The 22330-nt window shown below is 39.5% G+C and overlaps 1 protein-coding gene across 1 annotated transcript in view; it reads left to right on the forward strand.

The window, feature by feature from the left end:
• The first annotated feature begins 1573 nt into the window (after positions 1 to 1573).
• Positions 1574 to 22330, forward strand: part of LOC136149191 (myosin-8) — a 28135-nt gene continuing 7378 nt past the window's right edge. Inside the window, exons 1-29 of the mRNA XM_065909258.1 lie at positions 1574 to 1601; positions 3133 to 3367; positions 4046 to 4189; positions 4560 to 4716; positions 6839 to 6866; positions 6966 to 7074; positions 7167 to 7259; positions 7390 to 7453; positions 8387 to 8485; positions 8577 to 8680; positions 8836 to 8974; positions 10112 to 10230; positions 10308 to 10457; positions 11789 to 11959; positions 12835 to 13144; positions 13245 to 13312; positions 14883 to 14970; positions 15057 to 15174; positions 15528 to 15651; positions 15749 to 15885; positions 17366 to 17621; positions 19250 to 19492; positions 19582 to 19758; positions 19836 to 19981; positions 20065 to 20155; positions 20242 to 20631; positions 21296 to 21422; positions 21746 to 21864; positions 21989 to 22185. Of these exons, the coding sequence (XP_065765330.1) occupies positions 3158 to 3367; positions 4046 to 4189; positions 4560 to 4716; positions 6839 to 6866; positions 6966 to 7074; positions 7167 to 7259; positions 7390 to 7453; positions 8387 to 8485; positions 8577 to 8680; positions 8836 to 8974; positions 10112 to 10230; positions 10308 to 10457; positions 11789 to 11959; positions 12835 to 13144; positions 13245 to 13312; positions 14883 to 14970; positions 15057 to 15174; positions 15528 to 15651; positions 15749 to 15885; positions 17366 to 17621; positions 19250 to 19492; positions 19582 to 19758; positions 19836 to 19981; positions 20065 to 20155; positions 20242 to 20631; positions 21296 to 21422; positions 21746 to 21864; positions 21989 to 22185 (4178 nt within the window). The 5' untranslated portion in view covers positions 1574 to 1601; positions 3133 to 3157. The remainder of the gene's footprint in view (positions 1602 to 3132; positions 3368 to 4045; positions 4190 to 4559; positions 4717 to 6838; positions 6867 to 6965; positions 7075 to 7166; positions 7260 to 7389; positions 7454 to 8386; positions 8486 to 8576; positions 8681 to 8835; positions 8975 to 10111; positions 10231 to 10307; positions 10458 to 11788; positions 11960 to 12834; positions 13145 to 13244; positions 13313 to 14882; positions 14971 to 15056; positions 15175 to 15527; positions 15652 to 15748; positions 15886 to 17365; positions 17622 to 19249; positions 19493 to 19581; positions 19759 to 19835; positions 19982 to 20064; positions 20156 to 20241; positions 20632 to 21295; positions 21423 to 21745; positions 21865 to 21988; positions 22186 to 22330) is intronic.

Here is a 22330-nt window from a genome sequence, read left to right on the forward strand (position 1 = left end):
ATGCTAGATACACACCAACAAAATAAACCTAAAGAACTAAAACAATGAAGATTAAAAGCTGAAAATAATAAAATAGAAGAAAACTTATTTGGTAAAGCTAAATTAAAAAGGGCAAATACAAAGACAAAACTTTGGCAAATATGATTTAAAATAAAAAGAACAAAATCAAAATATGTTAAAAAAAATAAAAAGGAATAAATGACTACACAAGAGTTTTTTTAACTATAAAAAGACATGCACAAAAAAAAGTCCCCAAAAATCTATAAAAACTCACATGGAATGGGCAATTTTCTAGGAAAATATAAATCTTCCAACTGGGAAAAAAGAAGTAGAAACTGCATCCTGTCTATGGTAGTGGTTATAAGAAACAGTGCACATGAAAAACTCATAGAACAAAAGATGTGAATTTTATTGTAAAGTTTAAAATTTTTTAAAAATAGTAGCAAAAAAAACTCATAACTGTCACCTAGAAAGAGTAAATTTTCTGTATATAAAGTATACTTCAATATCCCTAACCATTAAAAAAATAAGATTCTAATTTTAAAAGAATGATAATATAATTTATTTAAAGGATAAGAGTGTAAATTTCATTGGTGTATGAAAATTATCTATAATTTTTTAAGTAGGTTGTAAAGCAAATATGTGCTATATTTGTGTATACAGTATGATCAAATTTATATGTCTATATCTTATCTTACCACTGCATAATTAGATTACATTTTTTTCTCTTTGCTTATCTGCATTTTTACTACAAAGAATACATATTATTTTCTAATAAATAACATTTTTTTCAATGTTGGGTGGATGAGCACTGACTTAACGGTAGGGACTCTGTATAGAATCTTCTCTCACCTTGGCCTTGCTATCCAAGCCCAAACTCCAAGGGTGAGCCTTGGCAGTGACCCAAGGTAGTGAAGGAGGTGGGGGTTCCTATGGTAACAAAGAAGGAAAACGTGGTTGGGGCCCTGAAAGCAATGCTCACTGATGCTGTGATCATTGGGTTACCACAGGCATGTGTGAGAGTTTGCCAAATCAAATATAGCTCTTAGGAACTTACTTTGAGGCCCCACCAGGCACTGTCAAAGATTACCTTCCCAGCACACTAGAAAGCATTCTCTGCCGGCAGATTGGTCCCTGTCACATTATTTATAGGAGATTGGTTCACATACTCAAAATGATATGAATACTTCTAATTATATCCAAACATGACAAATGTCAGAACAAATTATTCTGAGGGTTCACGCTGCCAAATGTCTTGCCCTAACAAAGAGGAGCAAGCTGCAGGATCAGCACACCAGCTTCTATATAAGCACGAAGAGCCCCCCTGCCACATCTCCACCAAGGACCCAGAGGTAAGTGAGTGGGAGCCTTGGGACCTGCGGGGCTCCAGGGGACAGAAACAGCGTGCCCCACAGCCCATCTCTGAGCGTGAAATTGTTCCTCCCAGCTCTGACTTCTACTTTCATAAAGCCATGCTTTAGACCAGACAAGTTTTAATTCTGTAACTATCTTATTGGGATTTCAGAGCTTCACTAAAAAGAAACTCGTTGCTTTACAGTTTTAGATGCTCCTGAACCTGCATCTTCATCTGGAATCCAGAGGTAAGACTCCGCTTTATTCATTTATTGATGACAGAAGGGATGTAGCCTAACAAAACTGGGGACAGCTCTTCATTGTACACCATTTCCTTATATTTTGCAGTTATGCAAATATGTTGTGCTTCCAAATGTCTGCTTATAAATGCTGGGAAATCACTTCTTCCAAATGTCTTATTCTCAGAGACCACCCTCATCTGAGTTCCAGGATTAAAGGACCATTTGGGAAAGAATATGAATTTTGACAGTGAGTTCTCAGCTGCACTTAACAACTGTCAGGGGCAATGGTCTACTCCATGCCAACCTCCTTCTACTGACAAGCGTTGAATACTTCGGTGTTTTACTGGTATTTTTTAAATATCTGCAAAAATTCTTAATCTAAAACATGTAAACAGAAATGAACATCTTCTTAAAACCATAGTATTTTAGCTACTTTTTCATGATTCACTGTAGTTTTTAGAAAGATTTGTTACTGTTCATTTAAAAAAAAATCATAAGAATTACACCCACAGAGTGCTAGCTATCACACTCTAAATTAGAAGGAGAGATTCTGGCCCTTCCCCCAAGTAATTCACTGTCTGGGAGTAAAGACAAGACCCAAAGTAATGAGCCAATGCTGAGACACATATCTATCAACAGAGGACAATGGCTTATATGCATGTGATAAACTCTTACATTTTTACATATTTGTCTTTTCTTTTTCTGGATGAAGAGAAAAGAAGCCTGTGGAATTTATGTAGAATGAAACACCTTCTTCATGCCGAAGCTCTCATTCATTCCCCTGAGCTTAGATCTGTTAACTGACAGTTCAAATCCTTCATGCCAAAAGGAGAATGTTAAAAGAGATTTTGAAATTAAGGCAATGCTAAGTCTCTTGGTAACAAGCCAAATGATATATTAAAAAAAAAAAAACACCCTAGAGTGATAATGATTTCTTATGAGGTTAATGACCCATCAAGAGATGTTTAACATAAAGTGGATGTTAAAAAGAATTATTTGGCTTACAAGAGGAAAAAAAAAAAGGCCATCTAAAAGGCAAAAATGTTTTGGGTAGCTTGGAAGATATCAACTTTCACTTGCACAAGACAAACTTTCCCTCTTAACTCTGTAATCGTCCCAACAAATGGCAGATGCAAACATTATGCATCTGAGGACTAAAGAATGACAGTTGCTATAAAACAATCCATCAACAACTGTCTTAGCTATAGATATTATTAGAGTTTAGAGATTAAAACAGGCAAGGATTCCATTCTCACACAGCTGTAGGTGCCCTAGCCCTGAGGATCAAGACATGCCATCTGGAAGGAAATTTTCAAAGCCCTAAAAACGAAGCTTCAAATTGCAGTCTCATTCCAAACCAGCCCTGTGCTAGTGTTATTAATACTTAATAGAACGCTGGTCAACACAGGTTGGAAGAACAATTACAGTCCAGACTGGGGATGGAACCTCAATATTTCTCTCATTTCAAATGTTTTTCTCACATATATGTAACTTCTTGTTTCTCTTTTTCCTCTCTCCCATTCTTTCCCCAAGGCAGAATTTTCTCTAAATAAATTGCAACCATGAGTGCGAGCTCAGACGCTGAGATGGCTGTTTTTGGCGAAGCCGCACCCTATCTTCGAAAATCAGAAAAGGAGCGGATTGAAGCCCAAAACAAGCCCTTTGATGCTAAAACATCAGTCTTTGTGGCAGAGCCCAAGGAATCCTATGTGAAGAGCATCATACAAAGCAAGGAAGGGGGGAAAGTAACTGTAAAGACAGAACGTGGAGCAGTAAGTAGAAACATAAGGAGAAAATCCTTCCCATTTTATTTCTCCATCTCCCCACTTAAAGTTGAAGGCTTCCTTGCTCACAATTTCCAAGTCTATTGCCAATCCAGACACCCTTCCAGTCCATTAACAGACATCAGATTTGGAAGGTAAAAGAAATTCTCACTTCTCCCTTTCCCAACCACCAAAAGAACTTTAAGCCACTAGTCAGCCTCCAGCATTTCCCTTCAATTACTCACTTCCCAGTCTAAATCTCCAAACTTGGGAGAAATAAAAACTAGTTTCTATCAAAAGAATTATTATCTACTTAGGTAAATAATGTATTAATCTTCCCATTACTTCCTCCCAAATTGAAGTTTCTTATAATAGATGTCAAGGAGAAATAAAAAATTAAACCCATTGAAGTAAAATGATACAAACTGATAAATAAACCTGGGACATGAAAATGTGGGAGGAAAGAAGTATATTTTAAAGAGTAGGATGTATTCTAGCTCATCACAGGAAACAGATTTTTTTTTTACCATCAAACTCTAAGATGAATACATTTTTGTGCTTTTATTTAAAGGACACTGAATAATATAATGGAAAGTGCCCACAATCATAGTCTTATAACCAAAGCAGATACACATAAATCCTACCTCCAACCATTAATGCAAACTTGACTCTCACTTTACTTGCCAGACTCTCACTGTCAGAGAAGACCAAGTCTACCCCATGAACCCTCCCAAATATGACAAGATCGAGGACATGGCCATGATGACCCACCTGCACGAGCCTGGAGTGCTGTACAACCTCAAAGAGCGTTATGCAGCCTGGATGATCTACGTGAGCACCCTTCAACCTCTTTTTTTTATTATTATTATTTTTTTATTTTTCAGTGGGTTTTGTCATACATTGATATGAATCAGCCATAGAGTTACACGTATTCCCCATCCCGGTCCCCCCTCCCACCTCCCTCTCCACCCGATTCCTCTGGGTCTTCCCAGCCCACCAGGCCCGAGCACTTGACTCATGCATCCCACCTGGGCTGGTGGTCTGTTTCACCATAGATAATATACATGCTGTTCTTTCGAAACATCCCACCCTCACCTTCTCCCACAGAGTTCAAAAGTGTGTTCTGTACTTCTGTGTCTCTTTTCATCTATCTCTCCAAGTAGAATCAAATCCCACATGTTGAGTGTTCTGATTTTCTCAGACCTACTCGGGCCTCTTCTGTGTCACCGTCAACCCCTACAAGTGGCTGCCGGTGTACAACCCCGAGGTGGTGACGGCCTACCGAGGCAAAAAGCGCCAGGAGGCCCCGCCCCACATCTTCTCCATCTCTGACAACGCCTATCAGTTCATGCTGACTGGTGAGTGAGTGATACATCTATTTACAGAAATGTGGAAACAGAATCTTGAATGAACAAGTAGACTTTGGGCTTTGATTACAATAATACATTGCAGCCATACAGGGCTTCACTGTTTTCAAGAAACTTTCAGTGCTGTAACGTCACATAATCTTCCCCACAGCCACTCTACAGATGAGCAAAATGAAGCTAGTCACGGAGTTCACTGACCCGCCCAAGCTAACCCAGCTAGTAACTGGAAGCCTAGTTGAAACAATTAGCAGACCTCTATAAACTTATATGTTGCTTTTCCATATTTTTTACTTTCTGATTTGGAGAGGGGAAAAGTTCAAATATATTTTTTAGAATATTCACATCCACAACAATCAAGGAAAATACTTACCAGCCATAGCTGGAAAGCGTTGTGAATTCCTTTATCTTTAATAGATACAGCTAACACTGCCAGCGTTTGAGATAGAACATGAGTAAAGAAAGAACTGTGATTTCCCTCCCAAAGATTTTGAAGCATTTTCCTACTAGAATGGGAGAAAATATAAATCCATCTTTCTTTGAAAACATTTTTAAAAAATTTATATCAAAGTCTGTTGCTCCTGTCTTATCAAAACATAAACAAACAGCTTTGATACAAATTGCAGGCCCAAATATAGCATTAAAACCTTTTATCGGCGTACACCAAATGTATTGCCTTTGGAAATATTCTAAATTCCTGAGTTTCCTGTTGTTTCATGAGATATTAGAAACTGGAGAAGATTTTGTTCCATTTTGGTTTCTTTTATGTTTATTTTGTTGCACTGTTTTTAAATTGTCTTTTAAAGGAGAAGAGAAAGGGATAAAATATGAATCTTGCATTACAAACTGGCCAGCAACTCTACAAGGATTTCATGCTAGTAAACTGTTCTTTGGTTGTCAACAGAACCTAGCTACCTTCCAGAAATTATCTAAATTCAGACTCATTCCAGAGGTTTTAACACGCAGCAGTTGCATTTACACTGGTATGTACACCACCACCTCTACCAAGGTCCCCACTCCCCCAGGTTTGGGGGCTGCTCCAAATTCAAGATTACTTATCTCCAAACAGGATTTTGATATAAAACGATGCAAAACTGCAGCATCTGACCAGGTTAGAGACTAAAACATTGTTTTCTTATCTATGTTCCCACTAGCTGTGACATGATCTTTCACGATTTTTCTTCTATTGGAAAAAGAAATCAATCTGAATATGTTTCAAAATCTGTCTCTACTTCCCTAAACAGAGTTTTAAAGTTCTCTGAAGTCTATATGCATATCTAAATAGCATCCATCTTGTATCTATTTCTCTGAATAGAATTTTTTAGATTTGAGAATGCTCTATAATCTATCCGTACAGAATTAAAAATTTAACAAATCAGAAAATTGGTATAAATCCAACATATCAGTCATATAGAGTGACAGCTTTTGCATTACTTAGAAATGTGTATAAAAGAGAGAAATAAAAGGAAATGAACACCAACAGTTATTAATACAATTCCAGATCTCTTCCCTTTTTAGTATTACCAGCAGTCAGGTTAATATCAAGAACTGGGAGGAGGTCAGACAGCAGAAAAATATATAAACCAGAAGTCAAGAAGACCAAAATATCTTAACAAGCAATGTAACTATCAGAAAAATCACTTATTCCTCCCTGGGTTCCTTTCTTTATCTGTTAAATCTTCAGAATTCTGATTCTTACTGAAATAGCTACAGATGAAAGTATGTGATGCCTGGAATTTTCTTTAAAATAACCAAGCTTGGGATGGGAATATAGATTATATAAAATTGGCCATATAGTAACTATTGAAACACTGTATACATAGGCACATAGGAGCTTTTAACAGTATTGTCTCTACCTTTGTATAGGTTTGAAATTTCCCATGAGTTTTTAAATTAAAAAAATACCAGAAGAAACAAATGATTCTTTGCCTCTCATTTTCACAAATTTTACTCCAAGAGGCAAGTACTGTCTGGGAGCTACACACAAAGCCAAAATCACAGGCAATATCTTCAAAATGTTAAAAAGAATAAACTGTATTTAATCTGAACAGAGTCAATAATCTTCACAGTGAATGTGCACTATTTTTAAAAACAATGGTCTTGATTTCTTTCACAGATCGTGAGAACCAGTCCATCCTGATCACGTATGTGATTTTTCCTTCTTCTCTGATTGGTGGTGATTGTCTTAGACGTTGACAATGTGAGCTGTAGTTCTGATCTCTTCTCTGGTTTTTATTTGACAGCGGAGAATCTGGGGCAGGAAAGACTGTGAACACGAAGCGTGTCATCCAGTACTTTGCAACAATTGCAGTCACTGGGGAGAAGAAGAAGGAGGAACCTGGCAAAATGCAGGTGGGTCTGATGGGCATGTGAGAATCATGATGCGCAGGGCGCTCAGGAAGCTCTGGACTTCCTTGTGTTTCTGCTCTTGTGTTTCTCTGCAGGGGACTCTGGAGGATCAGATCATCAGTGCCAATCCCCTGCTGGAGGCCTTTGGCAACGCCAAGACCGTGAGGAATGACAACTCCTCTCGCTTTGTGAGTCTCTGGGTCACAGAAGGGTTTCCTCAGGCCTTAAATGCCCACAAAGGCATGTCTCAGTTGTTATTTCAGTCTCTTCTTACTCATGTGCTATTTTGTATGTAACGTCATCTTTTTCACTTGCAAGGGTAAATTCATCAGGATCCACTTCGGGACCACAGGGAAACTGGCTTCTGCTGATATTGAAACATGTGAGTAACACAAGCATTGAAACTCAAAACAGATAAACCAGGGATGTCATTTGCAGGGATATTTTCAACACAAGGTAAGCACTGAGCCTGCCGCCAGTGCTGCTCGTGAGCTAATGCCATAATTCTCCACAATCTCTGTGTGCTCTGCTTACCTCAGTTTCAGACTGATGGCTCTGCAGCACATTCTGGAATTCCAGTCTCAGAAGCAACTATGGCATTTTTTCCAGGACAAACAGTAGGACTATTCATGGGTTCTTATATGTTATCTACAGGTTTACAATACATTTCTGTGATTTGCTCTTTTTTTTTTTTTTTTTTTTTTTTGCAGAAGGATTCACATTTATTGGTTCAAATCGAGTACCTAACATTTGCTAACCATGTATTTCACACTAACTGGTCACATTTCCACAGATAGTCAAATTCTCAGAAAAGGGCCCATCCCTTGGCAGATGGAGGGTGAGAGGTAGCAGAGAGTCAGGGTAGCAGAGCCTGTCCACTATCATTTGATCATGCAGGACTGATGGAGCCAGCTTGACAGGCATTCTGTGATTTGTTCTTAATCTGAGCTTTGGCAGATGTTTTCAAGGTAATCCCTCACCAAAATCCCTCACCTTAGGGTGAACTGAGGAAGGAGGGGATATTAAAGATCAATTATAACACAAAGGTCACAAGTCATCCATATGAAAAGTTGATTTGTTACTCAAGCATGCATACTTCACTCTTTGCTTTTAAATGGTGAGAACCTTGGGTAATTGCCATATGTATTTGGAATTCTTACATACAGTACCAACAGGATCAGTCATTTAGTTGAACTCTCAATGAAGCCTATTGTAACACCCCCAATTTTAGCCAAAGACATTGTGGTTCATTTAATACTTCAGGAGCATTGATTTTTTTTTTTCTAATTTGATGTCTATTTCCCCCTCTTTCCAGATCTTCTAGAAAAGTCTAGAGTTACTTTCCAGTTGAAGGCAGAAAGAAGCTACCATATTTTTTATCAGATCACTTCCAATAAGAAGCCAGATCTGATTGGTAAGAATGAACCTAAATTCACAGACAAAAGTTAATATTCTTGTTAACAACTTTCAACGTGAAACATACACCCTGAACTCTATGTACCTAGAAATGCTCCTGATCACCACCAACCCATATGATTACGCCTTTGTCAGTCAAGGGGAGATCACAGTCCCTAGCATTGATGACCAAGAAGAGCTGATGGCCACTGATGTAAGACATACACTCACTTTTTAAAAATCTATTATGCATGGGAATGATAATAGCAACCATACTGTAAGTGTGGTTACCTTAGAATATAGTGTAAATTCACCAAAATATGTTAATATCTTCTGCCCTGACCTTTGTCTTGTCATTTCTTCTGACAGAGCGCCATAGACATCCTGGGCTTTACTTCTGAGGAGAAAGTGTCCATCTACAAGCTCACAGGGGCAGTAATGCACTATGGGAACATGAAATTCAAGCAAAAGCAGCGTGAGGAGCAAGCAGAGCCAGATGGCACTGAAGGTACCAAATGAACCTCCAACTGGGTTTAAGACAGAAAATACGACAAGAAAAAATAAAAAGCTCTTCTAAACTCACATCTCCTTTGCAACTGAGTTTCTGAAGGGCATACACACATTACACATATTGCACTCTGTCCTCACCCGCTTTCCTCTTAGCATCTCCATGTCTCCATCATTTCTACACACATCAAAAAGTTAAAATGAGCCCTAACAGCCACTTCCAAGTATGTATTTAAAAAGCACAACCTGGGGCCAGATCGGAGAGAGAATAAGACAGAACCATATGTTTGCTTGGCCTTAGAAATGACAAGAAGGTGTACAGGATAACTTGGCATATCACTGTGTTTCAACACCAGCTAGGTAAACCAAGCAAGGGGGTCCGATCTCTGCCCAAACACAGAACTGGGTGTGGAGGATATCCCTAGACATCTGTGCGTGCGTGCGTGCGTGCATGCGTGCGTGTGTGTGTGTGTGTGTGTGTGTGTGTGTGTGTTGTCTACATGTAAACCTGCAGACAATCTAGGCATCAAGTAAGATAAAAAGAAACTGAGGAAGAAGAGTCATATACTCTATGGAAGGAATACAGAAATTACAGAAACCACCATGGAAGCTACAGTTATCTGCTCCTTTGAAGCCTTTCCTGACCATCCCACTTCGACATTCTCTCTCCCTCATTTACATTATAGTCATTGGCAACATTTCAGAAGCGGACGAGGTAGGAATCATGCACTGAAATTTAGTTCCCACATTTTCAGATAAAGAAACTGGTCAATGATGGTAAGTTGGGAAGAGCAAAATTGAGATAAGGTGTATTCATGTCACCTTTCAATCATATCTAAAAGCAGGGACTCTGGCTTTTGTCTTACATAAAGTATTTCCATAAACATTGGACTTATGTTTGATGTTGCTAAATGACTCAAAAGCTGCTTGCAACAAATCACCAAAGGCCAGTGTAACTGATTGATCATTTATTAGCCAATACATGCTCTAATGTACAGAAAGCCTTGCCTGACCTTCTATAGAATTATTTAAAGTTTTTTATTGAAATCATAATGAAAATGGATTGGAGGAAAATGGAAAGACTATCTTAAAGAAACCTCTGCCATTAAACAACATTTTTTGAATTGTGTCTCTGCAGTGGCTGACAAGGCTGCCTACCTCCAGAGTCTGAACTCTGCTGACTTGCTCAAAGCTCTCTGCTACCCCAGGGTCAAGGTCGGCAATGAGTATGTCACCAAAGGCCAGACTGTGCAGCAGGTAAGTCCACAACCTGAATGAGTCACACATTTCCCAGGCCTTTAATAGTGCCAACAAACTTTACTTTGTCCATGAAGGTGTACAATGCAGTGGGTGCACTGGCCAAAGCCGTCTATGAGAAGATGTTCCTGTGGATGGTCACCCGCATCAACCAGCAGCTGGACACCAAGCAGCCCAGGCAGTACTTCATCGGGGTCTTGGACATCGCTGGCTTTGAGATCTTTGACGTGAGTTATCTTCAGATTAATAAAAAGTAGGAGAAAGACAATCTGGGTTTCGATATATTGGGTATTCCCCAGTGGCTAAAGAATTCACCTGAAATGCAGGAGATGTGGGTTCAATCCATGGGTCAGGAAGATCCCCTGGAGGAGGGCATGGCAACCCACTCCAGTATTCTTGATTGGAAAATCCCATGCACAGAGGAGCCTGGCGGGTTATGGTCCATGAGGTCACAAAGAGCTGGACATGAGTGAAGTGACTGAGCAGTAGCAGCATGCTGGGTATTCATTTACATTTTTAGTGTCTACATTGCTTTCTCCAACATGGTACCTAGGACAAAATATCTAGGAGGTAACAGGATAACAGTAGTAGTAATAATGGCCAAACTTTATTGAGAAGTCTGTATTTCTGGCACTCTACTAAGTACTTCAAATTGTTACCTCATTTAATCTTCACAATAACCCAAGAAGGAGTAACTAACATACTTCTAATTAAATGTGGAGGAACAGATGCAAAAAAATCAGCACACTTGCTAAAGATTCTCCAGCCACATAAGGCAAAGCCAAGATAGGAACCTGGATCTGCAGTGTTTGGTCCATACACAAGGCTCCTTCCTTCCCATGGAGGAAAAAGGAGCTCAAAGGAGAAGCACAGTGACAGTCTTTCCTCTTCCAGGTTCATCTGACACCCACCATTTCCCCTCTGGGTCATTAGCTTCATCATCTATAAAAATGAAGGTGTCTATAAAGTAATGAAGATTACTATAAAGACTTAATCAGATCTTCAATGCTAGACCACACGAGGTCCCTACTTTCACAGATCTGACAATGAGAATTTACCAAATATTTGATATGAAGAGAAATTAACCTATTAATTTCACTTTGTACATCAACTAAAGGTCTTAAGAAAAGCTTTCCTTAATAAAGTGACAGCCAAAGTGAAAATGTGAACTTCATCTTGAATTAGAGAGTGGGGGTGGTAAAAAGGTGAGGCTTCGCAATAAATTACTTTCACCCTTAAACTGAACCATTACTCACTGGATTGTACTTTTGTTGTACTTTCAATGCACATTATTGCCCAGGCAATCTTAGAAGGGGAAGGAGGTTGATTCTACCAGAACTCTTGCTGTGTGGCTGACAGCTTTAAACAATGCCCAGAAATCACAGAAAGGGTTCATGTCAAAAATGATCCTTTCTTTCCTGGGATTTCTGAATAAACAATAATTAGTTCAAATTTTATTTCATTACTGTATTCCACATATTTTCAATAAACGATTCTTCAGTAATGAATTCTACCACTATAAAAACCCATTTAATGTTGGAAATTTGCTTTTGTGCAGTTTAACAGCCTGGAGCAGCTGTGCATCAACTTCACCAACGAGAAACTGCAACAGTTTTTCAACCACCACATGTTCGTGCTGGAGCAGGAGGAGTACAAGAAGGAAGGCATCGAATGGGAGTTCATCGACTTCGGGATGGACCTGGCCGCCTGCATCGAGCTCATCGAGAAGGTCTGTTTGACTTCTGAAGGAAATCTGAACTGTAAGGATAACTTTCCCAAGTGTCTTAAGCCACTTCAGAAAGTTACTACAGTAATCTTAAATAGACTGATATCAGAACAAGTTAGAGAATTACTTTAGAAATTACTTCCTCTTTTCAGCTTTTACATAAGGACCAGAGAGTTTAGTTTCATTTTGTCCTGAGCAGTTTTGTTCTAACACTGACTCAAATCCAATTTGAAAGCAGCATCTCTATTGAGATGGTCTACTTCACCAGAGAAACTACCTCATTTGTTTTAAATCTCCATTATGATCCAAGATGTCAGCAATAGAAATAACTATTTTCTAAGTCAAAATTAATGCATAGGTAACATAGCTAGAGCTTATATGAAAGATAATCTGTTTGGAAGTCAAGAAGTCAAATTGCTTATGCTTGTTCATAATCTATCTTTAAGGAGATTAAGTACACAAACTGTCCTATATAAAGTTTGGGTTATTTATACTATTGCATATAAAGTAAACATCATTCTAAGTCACTAAGTCCTTTTCATAGGAAAATAAAACTTTGACAATACATTAATTCACCAAGTAGGTGAGTTAATGTGATAGATGTGATAAATACAGACATTTTAATGTCACCCCACATGCTGTGCTGACATCTGGAGTTTGTAGCTAGCTATTCTTTTACTTGAAAATAATGCTATGGATCAAATGTGAGAAGGAATGGTGGAAAGTCATTCTAGTGATAACAAAAGGACTGTGAGCTTGATCCTGGTTTACTTTATAAGTATATTTAATTAAGAGTGCTCATAATTCAATCAAATGACAGCCACTATACTTTTTGAGACAAGATAGACTGACACCAACATCTGCTTTTCTGAATTCAGCCACTGGGCATCTTCTCCATCCTGGAAGAGGAGTGCATGTTCCCCAAGGCCACAGACACCTCCTTCAAGAACAAGCTGTATGACCAGCACCTGGGCAAGTCTGCCAACTTCCAGAAGCCCAAGGTGGTCAAGGGCAAAGCCGAGGCCCACTTCTCCCTGATCCACTATGCAGGCACCGTGGACTACAACATTGCCGGCTGGCTGGACAAGAACAAGGACCCCCTGAACGACACAGTGGTTGGGCTGTACCAGAAGTCCTCAATGAAGACTCTGGCCAGTCTCTTTTCCACATATGCTAGTGCTGAAGCTGGTACTTTCTGTGCCCCTAATTTAACCTATCCCCACAGAAAGTTCACATACCATTCCAGCCTCTGGGATACGTTCATTAATGGGTTTTCTTTTTATCTTAGACAGCGGTGCAAAGAAAGGTGCTAAGAAGAAGGGCTCTTCTTTCCAGACTGTGTCAGCCCTTTTCAGGGTAAAGTACAAATTTAATTCAAAAAATCTATTCAGGCTCTATGGCTTATCATAATTATAGGATTTAGAATAAATTAGGAGGGAATGGAATGTTAATAGGAATTACTTCAAATATTTCCTCTTGTTCAGGGTACAGCAAAAGCAATACTTCTGTAGGGCCAAATGTTTTACCCACTACTCCTTATTATGCTCATCTCATGTATTCAGGAATTCCACCAATGCCTTTAGAAGTTTTCTGGTTCTATAATAAGGCTGATTTTTGAGGAAGCACAGCTGAACTTCAAAGGTCTCCCTGCGGAAAGCCGTATCTTTATTCCACTAATATTGCCCTTTGAGAACGTTCCTGAGTTCCTCTTTGAGAATAAGCCTGAGACACATCTTTTAGGACATCCTTCCACCAAAATGCATCTTTGTCTTTTGAGGTGGATTTAATTTTTTGTGATAGCTGAAAATTACCTAAAGCCAAACCTAGTTATTTAGATGGATGATTAAGATAGAAAAATACCTGTTAAGAATTAAATAACAGTAATAACAACATTACCTCAAATAATGTGATTCTCTTGGATGGCTTAAAAACTGGCTCTTCTAAAAGGGGACATATGGAGCATCCGATTTAATGGCTGCTTTGTCAGGATTTCTATGAATTTCTATAGTTAAGTCTTATTCCTTTTAAAACTAAAATGCAAATACAACATATAACCTAAACAAGAAAATGGCCGTGTTATTTTCTCACTACCAATTTGCACTATCTCACCAAGCACACTCTTACACATATTTTCAGGATTAGAAACTCACACTACTTATTTTATATTCTAATAGTTAACTGAGATATAAAAAATAAAGCAACTCTGCCTTCTCAAAGAATATACCTAAGAAATACTGAAAAATATCTACATGCTGGTTTTCTATAGTTGAGTAAATCACCACTGTCTATCATAATCAGTTATTCTGTTTCTGGAATAACTACCCCATATACTTCAGACTGTGGATCATCCTCAGGTATCCTAGATCCACCTACAGAAGGTCATATGGTCTCATGGTTTTAGACTCTTCAAAAAACCCAAAAGGTTACAGGTCCCAGGTAATAATAAACTCAAGAAAGGAATGTCAAGCATTGGGACAGTGACTGACATAGGTTACAACTGTAAACTAGTACTGTGAAAATTATGAGCACTGAGAGAGGCAAAAGAGACCTTAGAGATAATCTCAACCACTTTCAGATGAGACCCAGAGAGACAAAAGGGGTTTTAAGCAGCTCGTTAGTGACAAGGCAAGATGGTAGTCTTATTTTCTGATTCTCGTTCAAGAACACTTCATGTGCCTCAGTGCTACTTGAATTGGCAATTTGTTTACAGGACAGATCCTATAAATGAATACCACAGAGTACTATATTTCTCCCCAGCACTCTGACCTTTCAGTTATTTAGCAGGCTACAACTCTTGAGACCCTTAAAACACAGAGCAACTGAAGCCCCATAGACTTAATAGTTAAGAGAGTGCCTAGGTTCATTTCAAAAAAAAGCAACCTGAAATAGAACTTTCTCATCAAGTCCCTTCTCCCTGGTTTTCTAGGAAAATTTAAATAAATTGATGACCAATCTGAGGAGCACACACCCCCACTTCGTACGGTGTATCATTCCCAATGAAACCAAAACTCCTGGTAAGATCTAAGAGCACGAAATAATCAAACAGACGCAAGTAGGACAGTTGAACTGCCCAGCAGTATGCACTCTAATCTCTTTCTAGGGGCCATGGAGCACGAGCTGGTCCTGCACCAGCTGAGGTGTAACGGTGTGCTGGAGGGCATTCGCATCTGCAGGAAGGGCTTCCCCAGCAGAATCCTTTATGGGGACTTTAAACAAAGGCCAGTCACTCTTTGTTGTATTTCACTAAATGCTGTGCTTGTTGAATCATTTGTACTGTTGTCATCTGTTCATTGTGTTCTATGTACGCTGTTTAGTGGATATTATGAAGTAAGTCAAATAATATAGTCTTGTGGTGGTAGAACAGAATACAGGCTAGAAAAGGTGGCATTTCTTACAAATAGGAAGGAAGCACACATTAGCTTGTGGAAAAATCATATTGGATTCACCAATATGGACAATTGGATTTTCTATTTTGCTTTCTCTCTTTTTACTGATGTTCCTTTTCGGTGTCATTTGATTTTCATATATGTTCACACCTTCCTAATCATTCATTCTTTCTTCAATGGAACAGATACAAAGTTTTAAATGCAAGTGCTATTCCAGATGGACAGTTCATTGACAGCAAGAAGGCTTCTGAGAAACTTCTTGCCTCCATTGATATTGATCACACCCAGTACAAGTTTGGACACACAAAGGTACAGCCATTATTTACTTACAGCTGATCCAAGCACCATCTGCCGTGTCTGTCTCTCCTGTAGTCTGGGCATGATTTGTGACTTTTCCTCTCTCCAGGTTTTCTTCAAAGCTGGCCTGCTGGGTCTTCTGGAAGAAATGAGAGATGAGAAGTTGGCCCAGATTATAACAAGAACTCAAGCTGTCTGTAGGGGATTCCTAATGAGGGTAGAATATCAGAAAATGCTGCAAAGGAGGTAACAACTATACAGAGTATCTGGATCGTAAGGTCCCCCAGGGACTTTATTACATCAGTCTTGCTCATTCATTAACTCTTCCATTTTTCAGTTCACATGCACTTCTCACCCAGTTCAGAACCTACTCCTACAACACATCAGACTTTGCCCAAGCCCTCACATTTGGACTCCCATCAAAACTCTCTCCTCCCTCATTTTCTCCCTTCTATTCCTCTCACATACAACTGCAGGAATCATGTGCAGTAAGCACTGTTCTCATCAAGCCATATCTCAGTTGTAGTTCCCCATGGTCTCCCCTGTCAAATCCAAGTTGCCTCTGTGTCTGTCAAGGCCCTTTCTATTCCCCACCTCATCTATCATCTCCAACTGCACTGTCTTTTCCAGCAAGCCTAAACAGTTTGCTTGTCGCTTATATTCTCATGTTTCCACAAGCCCTCTCCTCTTGGCCTAATTTATTCACTCACTAGCTCACAACTTCCATTTCCTCTTCCCCTAATTAACCTCATCCAACTCCACCGACCTAGCACTACTGTGTTCCCTGTCCCTACACACACGTTTTGCATTCAGTCTGCTCATGCACACTTATTTATTTCTGTATTATAAGTTTTTCCAAGTCTTTCCATGTGTCAACATTATGGTTTATGCCTTCTTGGTTATGGTTCTTATAAATTGGACCTGAAGAAATAGAATTTCCATTTTAACAAGCTTGAAGAGGCAAACACACTGTTCAAAGGCAAACAAATTTTGCCAGTCTACTGCTACAGTATGCAGAAGGGATATCTTTTATTACTATTTTTAAAATGTTATTTAAATAAAACAAATTTTGGAGCTCAAGACAAGCTAAATGCCCTGTAGACATTAACAATCCAGTTGAGCAGGTAAGAATGAGGCATTTGAAAGGATTTGAGAAAAGCCAGTATATCAAGTGAAAAGGCTAACAAAAGCAGTTCACAGAGCAGATAACTCAGGGGTGATTAAATAAGAGGAAAGGCTTCATGGAATACATGATAAATCATAAGCTCAATGTAGGTGGAGCAATTCAAAAAGCAACCATGTCCTTTCACATTTCTCATCAGTGTGCCCACAGCCAAGCTGCATGATCAGCTTACAGCTGCCATGCCCACTCCCAAATCACTAACATTGTGATTTCTCAGATGTTCTTAAAATGGTGCATGTTGCTCATATATCCAAAGTATCCCTTCTCTAAAGTCAGCTTCTTTGCTAGTGTGACAGAGTCTTGGGAACACAGAATTGTTAAGTATGAGCAGTGCACATTAGCCAAGTGGTCATACTGAGGACCACTCTAAGTGGGAGTGGGTGGGAGTGTGTGTTTATGTCCCCTGCATATAAAATATACAGAATTTGGCATATCATTTATATGTGGGGTGGTCATTAAAATGGGAGTTTATATGTTAAAAAAAATAACAACAGTGTTGTCTCTAATGGATCAACCTACACAGATCCTTTCCTGTCATTTCAGAGAAGCCCTTTTCTGCATCCAGTATAATGTACGAGCCTTCATGAATGTCAAGCACTGGCCTTGGATGAAACTCTTTTTCAAGATCAAGCCCCTCCTCAAGAGTGCAGAGACAGAGAAGGAGATGGCCACAATGAAGGAAGAGTTTCAGAAAACCAAGGATGAACTGGCCAAATCAGAGGCCAAAAGGAAAGAACTGGAGGAAAAAATGGTGACTCTCTTGAAAGAGAAAAATGACCTACAGCTCCAGGTTCAATCTGTGAGTACCCCTGTGCTGAATGCACCATGTCATTGACTTCAATTGCACCATTTTCTTGACTTCACAAACACTTTGGATTTACAAATGGCCTTTTCTTGAAAAAGAATATTTCCAATTGCTTTTTTCAGTATTTCACTTAACTTTCAACATTCCTATGAAGAAGGCACCAACTACTTCCAAATTGCAAATGGGAAATTGAAGAATTTATTTAACAATGTCACAAATTTAACAGCCATGAAGGAAGCAGTTTAAAGGCAAGCCCTCAAATCTCAGTCATTTTTCTGAGAAAATGACTGCTTTAACCGCTTCAACCCAGCCTTAAATGTGGAGCCCTATTTTCTGAATACACATGTATAAGATTGCATTTAAACTCAGAAAAGACAGTCATTCTTATTTCTCTCTGTATCTCTTTTTCCCAACCCCCAGGATTTAACCCAACAAATTGACTTGCAGTTATTTGAACTGAACTACCAGGGTAAAAGGCAGAGCTAGTGAACCCTGTGCTTCTTCCTTTGATACAGATCCTGAGTTCTTAAGGTCTCTCCTCTGTTTATTGATTCAAGAAGAAGCTGAAATCAAAGTGGGACAGGCTTGGCATCAACACTCTGGCCAATTACAATCTCCCATTTCCTTAGTCCAAGGCAAGCAAGCCCAACAATGTCATGAAGAAATCCATAAAAAGGATAGCTTTCTTAAAAGTTTTAAGCTATTTTCAACTTTTCCTATTGATAACTTATATGAGAGTTACATTTTCCTTAAACCACAGTATCACAGCCTCTTCATCTTAACTTCTCTTCATAGGTATTATCATATTTACTGAGTGTATCACTTAAAAGCAAAGGAACCCTGAAAAGTCCCCATTATCATTCATTCAAGCATTTTAAAAACTTAAGATATAAACAAACACTGAGAAGTTAAAGAAATTCCCCAGATCAGAGTAATCTAATAAGTTGGTGGCTGAACTGATTTTTATGAGTCCTTTAGTCATTTATAAAAACCTTATTGAGTTATACAGTTTCTCAAAATTACAAGTTCTTACATACTCTAAAATTCCTTCTGAGACTAATTCTTAAAGTGGAAAAGGAAACCTTTGACAATTATAGAACTGTTATGGCCTATCAGGGAGGTTTTGAGTGTACAAAAATGTTTCGAGGAAATATATTCATAGCCATAAAAATTATGTTCTTTTTCTTTTTTAAATTCAATCTAGTAACTAGGGAATGACCAAAGCCAAAATGAACCAATTTGACTAAGTCGAAATCTTTGAAAATTATAGCTGAAATGCTCTTAACAATCATCTATTCCAACCCTCTTAATTACATGATAACTGAGTATAAGAGGAATAAGGCAAATTTGAGACAAGAACTCAGGCTTTGATCCTCCCACTCTTCTATACACTACTTTTTCAAACAGTCAATTGCTTCAATTCAGCCATTTTTCAGACTAATTTGTTTCTAAATCTATAGTCCCAGATCTAATTGGCTACATTTCTCCAAACAATGGAATAATGTTCAATTAACTTATACTGAAAAATTCATTAGCATTCAGTAAACACTTCTATTTCATGCAAAGAACAAGTTCAAAATAAGTAACAAATTCTCTAATTAGTTCAACGAATCTCCCCTTAGGAAGCTGATGCCTTGGCTGATGCAGAGGAAAGGTGTGAGCAACTGATTAAGAACAAAATCCAGCTGGAGGCTAAGATCAAGGAGGTGACTGAGAGAGCCGAGGATGAGGAAGAGATGAATGCTGAGCTGACGGCCAAAAAGAGGAAACTGGAGGATGAATGTTCAGAACTAAAGAAAGACATAGATGACCTTGAGCTGACACTGGCTAAGGTTGAGAAGGAGAAACATGCCACAGAGAACAAGGTATGAATCATATTGCCCTATACCATGCAGAGACTGCCATCCATCTAAGCTGCTCCACTGCATAGGTCACTTCTCTTTTACTCTTCTAGGTTAAAAACCTCACAGAAGAGATGGCCGGCCTGGATGAAGTCATAGCTAAACTGACCAAGGAGAAGAAGGCCCTCCAGGAGGCCCATCAGCAGACCCTGGATGACCTGCAGGCAGAAGAGGACAAAGTCAACACCCTGAACAAAGCGAAAGCCAAGCTAGAGCAGCAAGTGGATGATGTAAGTGTGTTTTTAATATCCATTTGGAAGTTTTTAAAATTTCCTTTAATTTTTAATGAAATTTACTTTCGCATTAGCTTGAAGGGTCTCTGGAACAAGAAAAGAAACTTCGAATGGATCTAGAAAGAGCCAAGAGGAAACTGGAGGGTGACCTGAAATTGGCCCAAGAATCCATAGTAGATATAGAAAACGACAAACAGCAACTTGATGAGAAACTTAAAAAGTAGGAACTCCCGAAAAAAATTCTATGCGACACCATCTTTCAATTCGTAGGAGTACTAATATGTCTTGTTCTTCTGTCTAAAGAAAAGAATTTGAAATCAGCAATCTGCTAAGCAAAATTGAAGATGAGCAGGCAGTAGAAATTCAACTACAGAAGAAGATCAAAGAGTTGCAGGTGAGTCATCTCACCTCCGTTTGTTTCTTCACCCAAAAAACCTGAAATTGAGATGAGATAACATTAATGTGCTGTGTCACCGCCAGGCCCGCATCGAGGAGCTGGAGGAGGAGATCGAGGCCGAGCGCGCCTCCCGCGCCAAAGCAGAGAAGCAGCGCTCAGACCTCTCCCGGGAACTGGAGGAGATCAGCGAGCGGCTGGAAGAAGCTGGCGGGGCCACTTCCGCCCAGATTGAGATGAACAAGAAGCGCGAGGCCGAGTTCCAGAAGATGCGCCGGGACCTGGAGGAGGCCACGCTGCAGCACGAGGCCACGGCGGCTGCTCTTCGCAAGAAGCACGCGGACAGTGTGGCTGAGCTGGGGGAGCAGATCGACAACCTGCAGAGGGTCAAGCAGAAGCTGGAGAAGGAGAAGAGCGAGATGAAGATGGAGATCGACGACCTCAGCAGTAACGCAGAGACCATTGCCAAAGCCAAGGTACCTGATACTCTCTTTGTTTTTGTTTTCCCAAAACTATATTTAAATGAGGGTGATTATTAATGATAATCGGTAAGAACCCTCACTGTTCTCTGGCATTAAACATTGTTTATGGCACTGATCTAAAATTTTCTATTCTGATATGTTCCATTCTATTTTGTTTTTTAAAATGCTGGATATGCTGCCCTGGTAGCTCAGTGGTAAAGAATCCACCTGCCAATGCAAGAGATGCGGGTTCGATCCCTGGGTCAGGAAGATCTCCTGGAGAAGGAAATGGCAACCCACTCCAGTATTCTTGCCTGGAAAATCCATTGAACAGAGGAGCCTGGCGGGCTACAGTCTATGCGGTCATAAAAGAGTCAGACACAACTGAGCGACTAAAGCAACAAATGATTAAGATTGTTTCACAACCTTCTTTAAGTGTCAGCATCAAGTACCACTGGGCTAAATGAATAAGCTCCAACAATGACCACTTCAGGGACATCATGCACCCATCATGCTTGAAAACTAACATGTTCCATAGAGTTGGCCATAAGTTTCTACTCACACTCGGCATACCTTTATGTCGACATAGCTTCACTCTAAAAATATTTGAAGAATCAAGTATTAATTTTATTTTTTACTGCATTCAGTATCTCATCTTTCATGGCTACGTGTCCTGTAGGGAAACCTTGAAAAGATGTGCCGCACTCTAGAAGATCAAGTGAGTGAACTTAAGACAAAAGAGGAGGAGCAACAGCGGCTGATCAACGACCTGACAGCTCAGAGAGCGCGTCTGCAGACGGAAGCCGGTAGAGATTTCCCTCAGTCCCACAACTATGTCCTAGACAAAAGCAATTCTGGGGCTTCATAGCAATACTCCCATATTACAGGGGGGTAAACAAACTACCAGAATTTGCCAACAATGTCAGGAAAAAAAAAGCAAGAAACAATCAGCAGACTAGTTTATTTGTTACATTCCAATAGCAATGCTGCTTTTTAATCTCTACTTCTAGCCAATTCTGTAACAATATTTAAAGTATATATCTGTCAATTATATGTATAATATATATACCAACCTTTAGGCTTGTTTTTTTATGCCATTAGTAAATTCCTTTACTTCTATAATTCTTAGGTGAATATTCCCGACAACTGGATGAGAAAGATGCTTTGGTCTCTCAGCTTTCAAGGACCAAGCAAGCATCTACTCAGCAGATTGAGGAACTGAAACGTCAGCTAGAGGAAGAAACTAAAGTAAGTTTCACCAAAGATCTTGGCTAATCAAATCTAAACATGTTCAGTGAGGTTCTACTTTAAGTGTATAAATTAAATATCACTGAAGAAATGAATTCAAGTCAGTGAACTCATATTTCCACAGGCCAAGAACGCCCTGGCCCACGCCCTGCAGTCCTCCCGTCACGACTGTGACCTGCTGCGGGAACAGTACGAGGAGGAGCAAGAGGGCAAGGCCGAGCTGCAGAGGGCGCTGTCCAAGGCCAACAGCGAGGTGGCCCAGTGGAGGACCAAGTACGAGACGGACGCCATCCAGCGCACGGAGGAACTGGAGGAGGCCAAGTGTGTACTGTGAACTCTGGAAGAGGAAAATGACTGGTTTCCTAGCTGAGCAACTCCCAGAAAGATCTGTGATAATGATAATAACGTAACAATAGCACAGGCTAACATTACTGAGTGTATACCATGTCTCCAATACTAACATATA

The sequence above is a fragment of the Muntiacus reevesi genome, chromosome 18 (genome assembly GCF_963930625.1).
Source record: "Muntiacus reevesi chromosome 18, mMunRee1.1, whole genome shotgun sequence".
NCBI lineage: Eukaryota > Metazoa > Chordata > Mammalia > Artiodactyla > Cervidae > Muntiacus > Muntiacus reevesi.